General features: G+C 30.0%; 1 protein-coding gene and 1 pseudogene across 1 annotated transcript; both read left to right on the forward strand.

Annotated features, from left to right (window-relative positions):
• Nucleotides 1-693: 693 nt before the first annotated feature.
• On the forward strand, nt 694-3,301 carry LOC146885942 (polyphenol oxidase, chloroplastic-like). The gene is made up of 2 exons (XM_085675142.1): nt 694-1,340; nt 3,109-3,301. The coding sequence occupies exons 1-2, from the start codon at nt 694-696 to the stop codon at nt 3,299-3,301; spliced, it is 840 nt and encodes a 279-aa protein (XP_085531268.1).
• Nucleotides 3,302-5,499: 2,198 nt separating this feature from the next.
• LOC114187958 (polyphenol oxidase, chloroplastic-like) lies at nt 5,500-7,393 on the forward strand (annotated as a pseudogene).
• Nucleotides 7,394-12,280: the final 4,887 nt, after the last annotated feature.

Here is a 12,280-nt window from a genome sequence, read left to right on the forward strand (position 1 = left end):
CATGAAGAGAATTTCAAAATTAAGTGTTAAAAAAACGTACAAAATATTAAAACAAAATATAATGAAAAATTGAAAGAAAAAAAAAAGAATTTTAAAATTGTTCTCATGCTACACAAACTGCCAAATAGATTCCATGGGAAGAAATGTGGAAAACTATCTATTTTTTTAGATGATTGTTAGAATAATGAGTAATATAACTAATGTCCATGAAGAGAATTTCAAAATTAAGTGTTAAAAAAACGTACAAAATATTAAAACAAAATATAATGAAAAATTGAGAATGCATAAATTAAAAGAAAAATATAGACAATGATCTACCTTCTAAACTTTTCAATTTCTCTTCTTTATTAATCTCACTCTTTTTTTCCTAATCATATAACTACGTTGTTTTTTTTTTCTTATCTTGACTCCTTCTCTTAGATTTTTATTTTTCTTTCAAAAGAGGAAAAAAAAGAAAAAAAAATGTGTGTTTGTTTGAGGGGTAATGAGAAATTAAGAGAAAAGCGTAGAGAATATTTTTATTTATTTTTTCCCCTGCCTCCTTTCATAGGACAGATTGTGTATTTATATACACCACTGTATGACTCCCTCCGAAACGTAAATCATAAATCATGGAAACTCGTTGACCTAGACTATAATGGGGTGGAACACAATGAATTAACTCAACAAAAAATATCTACCAATCTTACCACGATGTACCGACAACTTGTTCCAAGTTCAAAGACTCCCACCATTTTCTTCGATAGCACTTACCATGGAGGGGAGGACACTGATCCTGGTGATGTTACTATGGAGAACATTCCTCATGGTCCTGTTCATGTATGGATCGATGATCACACGCAACCTAACTTAGAGCATATGGGAAGTCTTTATTTTGCAGCAAGTGACCCTATTTTCTATTCTCACCATGCTAATGTGGATAAGATGTGGACCATATGGAAAACAGTGGGAGGAAAGAGAAGTGATATCACAAACCCCGATTGGTTTGAATCTGGATTTATTTTGTACGATGAGAACAAAAACCTTATTTGTGTGAAGGTGAAAGATTGTCTTGATACTACGAAGCTTGGATATGTATACCAAGACATTGATGTTCCTTGGCTAGGAGCCAAACCTACACCGCGTTTGCAAAGAGCAATTGTAATGAGTTTTGGTAGTGGTGCCACATTGGCCGCTGAAACTTCCAAAACAACGAAGTTTCCTATGGTTTTGGATTCAAGTGTGAGCACCATGGTGAAGAGACCAAAGAAGAGTTGGAAGGAGAGTGAAAAGGAAAAGGAGGAGGTGCTAGTGATAGAAGGGATTGAGTTTGAGAGGGAGTTGGGTGTGAAATTTGATGTGTATATTGTTGGGAATAGTCCAAGTGTGAGTCAAAGTCCCACATTGTATAAAATAGACAAAGTTAAACACTATATAAGAATAAAGACCCATTACACTATTGCCTTAAGGTTTTGGTGTAAAAGTGGTGTCTAAGGTTTTATATGTGTAAGACTATGGTTCGGAGTGATTGACCGCATAACCATAAAGCTTGGATTTTCACCACTAAATTATTCAATTTTTTATTTACTAAATAGCCTCATACCATGTGTTTTTTATTGTGCTCATTAAGATTCACATTTCTGTCTCAATTATATCACATGTTAGACTACTACAACAACAAAAAAAATACTCATTTTAGTAAGTACTAATAGTAATGTATAAACAGATGACATTGATACTATAATGGCATTTCAAAATAAATAAAAGATATATTTATGAATTCCAATTATAATTTTTGGGTATTTTTAATTGTTTGAAAATTACGCGACGCAAGCTGATAGATAGACATCGTAAACAAAAAAAAATATTTTTTATATTTAGTTCTTTATATTTTTTTATACTTTCTTGAAGAAAAAATAATAATTTTAAAATTTTTCTCATGGTACACAAACTGCAAAACAGACATCATGAAAAGAAACTTGGAAAACTATCAATTTTTTTACATGATTGTTAGAATAAGATATTTATGAGTAATATAACTAATGTCTATGAAGAGAATTTCAAAATTAAGTGTTAAAAAAACATACAAAATAATAAAACAAAATATAATGAAAAATTGAGAATGCATAAATCAAAATCAAAATATTGACAATGATCGACCTTCTAAACTTTACATATAACTACGTTGGTTTTTTTTTTTTTTCTTTTCTTATCCTGCCTCGTTCTCTCAAATTTTTATTTGTTTTCTAAGAGAGGTAAAAGAAGAAAAAAAAAAGATGTGTGTTTGTATGAGACCTTAATTGTACTGAACATTATAAGAGGAGAAAATGGAAGAAATTTATCATGATATAAGATATTATTTCTAATGGTCAAACTGAGACAAAAGTGATAGAGAAGTCAAGAGTGAGGGTTAGTATAAAAAATTGGGCTAAAAATAAAAATCAAAGTGTAGAAGAAAAACACAAATAGAAGATTGAGAATGTTAAATAAGGATTGGACTTAATCACAAAAACATTTCCTTTTTCTATTTTTTAATTTTTTTATTAATTTTTTTATTTTTTATTTTTTATATTTTATAATTTTTTTTATATTTTATATTTTACTTTTTTTAAAGATATTTGTATTAATTCGAGTGAAATTGGGTATTGATCGTTTATCGTAGAGGAGAGGATAATGATCTAGTGGATCATTGTAGAGAACATTCCTCATAATCTTTTAGGTATGTGGACTGGTGATAACACAACACCTAACTTGGAAGATATGGAAAGTCTCTATTTTGCAGCAAGAGATCCTATTTTCTATTCTCACCACGCTAATTAGGATAAGATGTGATCCATAAGAAAAATGCTTGGAGGAAAGGGAATGAGTACTACAAATGATAAGCAATGAGTACTACAATTTCAAAGAACAAGTGCTGAAACAAAAAAAAAAAAAGGAAACCTAAAAACACATATTCACCATTGAAGCAATGAGTACTACAATTTGAATCAACAATCAGTAGAAATGAAGAAAATTTGAAGAAACAAAAAAAAAGATGAACAAGACAAAAATGAAAAGAAAAACACAAGGAATGGAAGGAAACCTTACTCAAACCAACACAAATGATGAACATGACTTGAGTGGCTCTAGATACCACTTGATGGACCTTGGAGCACGAAAGTGGAGGGAAGAGAGGCCATGGTTGCAGCAGAAATGGAGCTGGAATGAAGGAGTGGGTTCAAGTTTGGAGGCTCTTGATGCAAGGAAGGTGAAATGGAGAGGAAACCTAGAAGAGAAATCTATTCTAGGGAAGGAGGCTAGAGGAGTTCTTGGTAGAAACTAGTATAGCAAAGTGACTCTAGAGGCAATAGGTGGAGTATTCTCAACACTTAGTCTATTACCAATCCAAAGTAATCAAATACAAGAGGAGAATGGCCCTATTTATAGGAACCATGGCTGGCCAAATGAAATGAAAATGTATCATAAAATGAAATGGAGATATAGCTCGGAGAAGAAGCACAAATGTGGGTCGTGTGATGCAAAGGAGGAAGGGATCTAATGCCATGTGGCAAAATCACACTCTCCTTGCATATACCAAGTGGACAAGAGGCTCTCCAAAGCCTTGTCCTCTTGTCCTCCAAGCTCATTTTTGGCCAAGGTATTTGAATTGGGCTTGCATTAGCCCAATTTTGAAACTAAACAATAAAGTACTTTAGTATTTTTATTCTATAACATGGCCTAAAATGTGGCTCAAAATAAAAGCTATTCTAATGCGCCAATAATGTGTGCTCTCATATTTTGATGTCTTCTTTAGCCCATGAGAATAACATAGGAAGTCCATGATGAATTTGATCCTCTTGAGGCAATCCCATTTGAATCCTTCTAACCATGCCTCTTGTTATTGGACTTATTAGTGGGCTTTGGGCTTGAGATGCATGTAAACCTAAGATTGGACCTTGAGCATGACGTGGCCTAGAGGGTCTTCATCATAAGAGTGTGATGCTTTAGTAAGCCACTTCCTATAAAAAAAAAGTAACATTATTATTTGTGTAGTAAAAATATACATTGTTTGATCAAATTAAACAATTGGCTCAATAATGATTATATTTAATAAAGTATAATATTATATTGATACTGATTTAATTTTTAAAAAAATATATATTATAAAACATATTTTAATTATAGTTTTCATTTATTATTATAAATCAATCATTTACCACCACACTTGGGTTAAAAGGGGTGAAAGCTCCCTCGATGAGAGTTATCACACAATTGGATGTCGTAGAGCTCACACTATAAGATCTTAGAAATAAAATGAGATATTCAACAAGAATCAACGTCACTAGCTAGTATATACATGCTTTTATGAAAGAAATATCTTTTACGTTTAGTTCCACATATTGTGAATGTTTTTGTCTCGAAAAAACCTTTGCAGTACATTTTTGAAAAATATATGTTTTCCTATCATTTTTATCATGTTTTATGATTTTCAATAATTGTTTTCTATTTTTTTAATCAATGCTCTGAGAGGTAAGTAATTCCCTTAAATCAATAGTAAACGTAGCATTGTTATTTCTATTTTTTTCTCTCATTATGGCATATATTACTTATATAATATTTTTAGCGTTGTTTTTTGGTTTTTAACTATTTGAATGATTTTTAATAAAATAATAGTTCGAAATCACACATTACACATTAATAAAAGGTGAGAATATTCTTATACAAATTGATTTTGTAACGATAATAAGAATAAGCTAAAATCGTAATTTGCACCGGAGTATATTGAAACGAGATTTGTTTAAGTTGGATGTGAAAAAAATATTTTAGAAATATTATATCAAAAAAAAAAATTCATTTATGATATATATTAATAAAAATAATACTTATAATAAGTTGATTTTATAAGAATAATTTAAAATGAGCATAATTTGTTAATAATAACTGTAAAAAGCTTTTGTGATCTATACAGCAATAACAAAAGAAAAAGCTCTAAGAAGAAGATGGCATGCATTGTGTTTGGCAACTCAACCTATCAACAGTCGTCAAGTAATTGCACTGTATAGAAATAATATAGTCATAAAACAAACTAGTTCTGGAAAGAAAAAAAAATGGTCTGAAGATATTTGCATACTATTTCATGGAAAATGGGTGTCTTCAGATTGATCATGCAGAGATCCAAAATTTCAGGCCATATGCAAAACACTAATAAAAAAATACAAATAGGAGTATTTATTATACGTCATAGTAAAGTTTGGCCATCATCGTTATTATTTATTAATTTGTCTATGATCATCAATATTTGAATTCTTTGAATTCGTCAGGGAAGATAATAGTGACTCGCACGGCAATGGAAATTACTTTAGATAGATAATAAAAAATAATACCAGTTGATCTCCATCCACGTGATTATTAATTGACGCCACGTTAATCTTCAATATATTTCTCTTATTTTTTGGATCACGAAAGAGAAGAGAATAGTCTACATAAGTTAGTTATAAAATGAGAGGGATTTCCCAAGCTCTAAGCACACAATAAAATTGATCTACCTATATTCATGGCTTCTCTATATTCTCCAAACTTTTCCATTTCAAACCACAATTCTTCCGTTATCTTATTCAGAAATCAGAATTTGAAGGTCCCAAAAGTTACAAAACTAAAAGTGTCATGCAATGGCGATGGTGATCCGGGAAGTAAGAAAGAAAAGGGCTTTGTGTTTGATAGAAGAAACGTATTAATTGGCATAGGAAGCCTTTATGGTACCCTTAGCAGGGATACATTGTCCTTAGCAGCCCCTATCTCTCCACCCGAATTAACCAAATGTGGTCCACCTGACCTTCCCGCTGGTGCCAAACCAATCAACTGTTGCCCCCCAATCTCCTCAAACATCATAGATTTCACATTTTCCAAAAACTCCCAAGTTAAGGTTAGACCCGCTGGTCATTTAGTTAATGCCACTTACCTCCGCAATTACGAAGAAGCCCTTCGTCGCATGAAAGCCTTGCCTCTCAACGATCCACGCAGTTTCACCCAACAGGCCAACATCCACTTTGCTTATTGTGATGTGCATATCACCAAGTTGGCTTTCCTGATCTTGATTTCCAAGTTCACAGCTCTTGGCTCTTCTTTCCCTTTCATCGTTGGTACCTCTATTTCTATGAAAAAATCTTGGGAAGTTTGATCAAGGACCTTGACCCAAATTTTGCCCTTCCGTTTTGGAATTGGGATTCACGCAATGGTATGCCAATCCCTCCCATGTACACTAATCCCAAGTCACCACTTTATGACTCCCTCCGAAACATAAATCATAAACCACCGAAACTCGTTGACCTAGACTATAATGGGGTGGAACACATTGGATCAACTCAACAGCAAATATCTACCAATCTCACCACCATGTACCGACAACTTGTGTCAAGTTCAAAAACTCCCACACTCTTCTTCGGTAGCGCTTACCGTGGAGGAGAGGACAGTGATCCCGGTGGTGGCACTGTGGAGAACATTCCTCATGGTCCTGTTCATGTATGGATAGGTGATAACACGCAACCTAATTTAGAGGATATGGGAAGTCTCTATTCTGCCGCAAGAGACCCTATTTTCTATTCTCATCACGCTAATGTGGATAGGATGTGGACCATATGGAAAACACTGGGAGGAAAGAGAAGTGATATCACTGACCCCGATTGGTTGGAATCTGGATTTCTTTTCTATGATGAGAAAAAAAATCTTATTCGTGTGAAGGTGAAAGATTGTCTTGACACTACGAAGCTTGGATATGTATACCAAGACGTTGATGTTCCTTGGTTAGAAGCCAAGCCTACACCGCGTTTGCGAAGAGTAGTTGCAATGAATTTTGGTGGTGGTGCAGCACTGGCCGCTGAGACTTCCAAAACAACAAAGTTTCCTGTGGTTTTGGATTCAAGTGTGAGCACCATGGTGAAGAGACCAAAGAAGAGTAGGAACGAGAGGGAAAAGGAAGAGGAGGAGGAGGTGCTGGTGATAGAAGGGATTGAGTTTGAGAGGGAGTTGGGTGTGAAATTTGATGTGTATATTAACGACGAAGACGATGTGGCAGGTGGGCCAAGTAAGGCTGAGTTTGCAGGGAGCTTTGTGAATGTGGCTCATAAACATAAGCACAAACACAAGAAGATGAAGACAAACTTGAGGCTCGGGATAAGTGAGTTATTGGAGGATTTGGACGCTGAAGATGATGAGCATGTGTTGGTGACTTTGGTGCCCAAGTTTGGGAAGGGGCATGTCACGGTTGGAGGGATCACAATAGAGTTTCACAAGTAATCGTTAACTGGGATTTAATAAAAGTCATGCGTGTTCCTTAATTGCGTTATTTGTGAGGTTCAAGCTAGGATTTTTACCATTAAATTATTCAAGTTTTTCAATTACTAAGTAACCTCATACCATGTGTCTTTTATCGTGCTCATTAAGATTCACATTATTGTCTTAATTATATCACATTTAGACTACTACAAAAACAAAAACAAAAAATACTCATTTTAATAAGTACTAGTAATAATTATAAACAAAATTTGTAAATAATTATAAACATATTATACTGGCATTTCAAAATAAATAAAAGATATATTTATGAATTCCAGATATAATTTTATTCTATATTATTCTCTAAATTGAAAATAGATTAAGAATAGATTTGATATTAATGACAATTAAAAAAATATATATAAGAAATTATAATACTATTCTTAATCTAAAATTTTAACTAAAATAATATATTTATGAGTCCTTTTATTTATATGTATGGTTCATCTTACTTTTTATTATATTATAATATATATATATATATATATATATATATATATATATATATATATTTCAAATAATTTTGAAATAAAAAATAATAATAAGGTGGTCTAGTGGTTAGAAAGAAGAGATGGGAAATTTTGAAATAAAAAATAATAATAAGATGGTCTAGTGGTTAGAAAGAAGAGAAGGAAAAGAAAGATCGTGGATTTGATCCCTTCGACTAACCTGAGGAAGGAATAAATTGGATTTGAAGGAGTTTAAAAGAAAAAGAGGAGTGGTTATGAATTCAACTCTATTACTAATAAAAAATTAACAAATTGACAATTGTCTATATAAGAAAAATCTTATGTTATAAAAAAATATTAATATATATATATGATTGTATTAATTTGTGACAGACTAAACATGTTAGGTGGATGAGCCAACACTATAATATTTATGTGCGTTTATATTTCAGCAAGTTATTAGACTGTTGAAACGAAGTAAATAAGAAATTTGATTGATGGGAATATGCATTTGTTTATTTTTATTTGACTTATTGAATGTGTGAGGGCGTGGGTTTTAATTTGAAGATAGAAGAAATATTATAACAATTAGTCGTCGGATTAATTTTAAAAGTTTTCTTGTAAACACTTTTTTATTTCTTTCTACCCTTTTCACTTCGTCAGCCAATTTTTTAGCTGCAACAGTTAATAAACTATTCATAATGCGTCATTATAATACAAAAATTGAAAGTATTTTCATGTGTATGATTGTAATAATTAATGAAAACGAATTATTTTTATTTGGATAATGAAAAGTTTTGATAATTATTTTTTATTATGATAATATAGTCAATTATATTCATTATTTGTTATCATAACAAAATGGATACATAGATACTTATTAGGCCTATATTTTTACTAGTAGTTGATACTAAAGGTACAATTCCTTCTTGGTTATGGAAGTTTAGAATACATTTGACTTAGGAGACAATATCAATTTTAAATATCACATGAATAAAACGGTAATACTGTACATTGAACACATAATATAAGATCAGCAACAAAATAGATTTAAAAGTGGAATAATTTTTCATTATAATATTACTAGCCGAAAATAATATTACTAATGGTGGTTACATAAGAAAAAAAAAAGTAATGAAATGATTACACGCCATTCATTATACAACGAAGTCCCTTGTGTTTAGAAGATAAGGGAGATTACAAAATAAAACGCAGGTTAACTTAATATATATGCAGATTTTCATTATTGAAATATTTTATATATGTTTCTAAAATTTGCAAAAGCATATATGAATCTTTATATAAATTCAACTTCTTTGGAATCCTGAATCCTATCGGTTATTAATCCTTTTATAGGAAACTATACATTTTTTTAAAGAAAATAGAGTCATGAAAACTTATGGGATTTGTAAATTATATGTATAGACCTATCTATAACAATTTTAAAAGGTTTAAGGAATTCAATCTGAAACTTAACCGTTTTAAAGAATTTTCAAACTAAAATAAATATAATATTCATAGGAAACTCTTCAAATAAAATATGTATGTTACCTAATTGAACCCTGCACGACACTAACTGATTATAAGTGTTACTTAAACATGATCTATTGCAATTTGTTGAATAATAAAGTGGTAAATTTGAAACCATTTAATCTAAATATCATTGAATGATAACGTTGAAGAGGAAGTGATTGAGGGCCTACAAAATTTATGAACTGATCACAAATTGGTTGCTTGTTGGACCATTTCTAAGGTTGACTTAGAGCATATATTTTTTTTAGTGTGTCCATATCAAATCTTAACCTTTCTATTTACCTTTTACATTTCAATATCCAGCCATAACTCATTCTCTCAATATCATTTCTATTGTACATTGTTACGTGACCCAATAATTGAAAACATATTTTTTTTCTTCTTTCACATTTCAACCGGTCTAATATTTAGACTTTTTATGAGCAAATTAATCAGTTCTACATATCTCCGATCAGTACATTATAAACACAATTAAGTCGAATATTCCACACTAATATTTCAGCAATTAGAATACATGTATTCCAGATTTTTATTCATATAATTATAAACACAAACCACACATAAATAAAATGATAAGCTTTCCTTACCCGTTTGATGACCTCATATTATGACTCTAGTAAGTCCCACACAGTCCACAACTCAAAGGATCTTCTAGCTACACTAAGAAACATCCATTTGACAATTGGATCACATCATTCAACATATGGAATGATATAAACTCGGTTTGGACATAAAATGTTATATGCAACCAAGAGAAGTTGCATGCACATGGATCATATTGAAGTTCAAAGGAAGAGAAAAATCAACTTATCCAAATAAATAAATTGATCGAGGGCTTTCATAATACTCGCCAAGAAAAACATTTCTACGATCTTCGATTTCAAAAAGATGAAAACTAATAAAAAGTGTTGAAGGGGAAGGAATGCTATTGAGAGTTAGGATTTACATAAAAGAAAAAAGAGTTTTTTTCTAAAAGATTTTATTCGGTTCATAGATAATTAGTTAATCTAATATATATATATATATATATATATATATATATATAGTCTCCAGTTGATTCCATTTTATTTATATTTGTTCTATTTAGTTAATCCAAAAGTGTTAACATAATAGATATCTCTTTTAGTATTGTGAAGCCACTTCCCATAAAATTTAATAAATAATATTATTATCTGCGTGGGGACACTTTTGATTAATAAAAATATACATTGTTTGATAAAATTAAACAATTGGCTAATAATGATTATATTTAATAAAGTATAGTATTATATTTATACTGATTTAATTTATTTAAAAAAATATATAATAAAACATATTTTAATTATAGTTTTCATTTATTATAAAAGTATACAATTCAATCATTTACCACCACAAAAGGGTTCAAAGGGGTGAAAGCTTCCCCCAATAAAGTTATCACACAATTGGATTATTTATCAAAGAGCTTACACTATAAGATCTTAGAAATAAAATATATTAAATATTCAACAAGAATCAACGTCCCTAATATATGCATGCTTTTATGAAAAAAATAAATTTACAGTTAGTTCCACATATTATGAATGTTTGTCTCTAGGAAAAAAAAATCTTTGCAGTACATTTTTTAAAAATAAATGTTTTCCTGTCATTTTTAACATGTTTTATGATTTTCAAAAATTGTTTTTCTATTTTTTTTAACCAATGTTCTGAGTGGTAAGTAATTCCCTTAAATCAATAGTAAACATAGCATTGGTATTTCTATTAATTTGTTTTTCTCATTATGGCATATATTACTTATATAATATTTTTAGTGCTGTTTTTTGGTCATACTATTTGAATGATTTTTAATAAAATAATAGCCAGAAATCACACGTTACACATTAATAAAAGATAATACCAATATGAGTGAGAATACTTATACAAATTGATTTTGTAACGATAACAAGCATAAACTAAAATCGTAATATGTACCGGAATATATTTAAACGAGATTTGTTTAAGTTTATTGTCTCATTATTATTGAATCTTTATCACTCACAATATATTTATACTTAGATGTGAAAAAGATATTTTAAAAATATTATATCAACAAAAATTAAATTCATTTATAATATATATTAATAGAAATAATACTTATTTTATAAGTTGATTTCGTAAGAATAATTTAAAATGAACATAATTTGTTAATAATAACGGTAAAAAGCTTTTGTGATCTATACAGAAATAACAAAAGAAAAATCTCAAAGAAGAAGATGGCATGCATTGTTTTTCAAGAGCTATGATATGTTAACAAGGTATTCTTAACAAAGTTTTGACAAATTTTTCTATTTAGGTAAAAAGAATATTATTTTATTATTTTATTTTCATTAAAAAAAATAAAAAGTTAATCAATTTTAATTCTATTTTTAGAAACTTTGTTAAATTTGTTAAAATATTGTTTGTTAAAAGGTAATTTTCCATAAAACAATCTGGTTCTGGAAAGAAAAAATATTTCAATAAAAAAAAACAAGCAACAATGAATGCACCCTTCAATTTCAGAAATAACTTGAGAATAGTTCATAGCCGTTTCTTATGTTGACCGTTATTTAAAAAAAAAATTAACAATTATTTTATTTAACAACTATTTTAAAATTTATTATATATATTTTAAAAATAAATATTATATCATGTATGTGTCTTCGCTGGTGAAAAATAATACCAGTTGATCTCCAGTGGTTATGGGAAATTAACTGACACCACGTTAATCTTCAGTATATTTCTCTTATTTTGATCACGAAAGAGAAGAGAATAGTCTACATAAGTTACTTATAAAATGAGAGGGACTTCCCAAGCTCTAAGCACACAATAAAATTGATCTACCTATATTCATGGCTTCTTTATATTCTCCACACTTTTCCATTTCAAACCACTCATTTTCCGTTACCTTATTCAGAAATCAGAATTTGAAGGTTCCAAAAGTTGGAAACCTAAGAGTGTCATGCAAAACCACAAAGGGTGGAAACCTAAGAGTGTCATGCAATAAAGCCACAAAA

The sequence above is a fragment of the Vigna unguiculata genome, chromosome 6 (assembly GCF_037176805.1).
Source record: "Vigna unguiculata cultivar grain cowpea cultivar isolate G323 ecotype 2 chromosome 6, ASM3717680v1, whole genome shotgun sequence".
NCBI classification, from domain to species: Eukaryota; Viridiplantae; Streptophyta; class Magnoliopsida; order Fabales; family Fabaceae; genus Vigna; species Vigna unguiculata.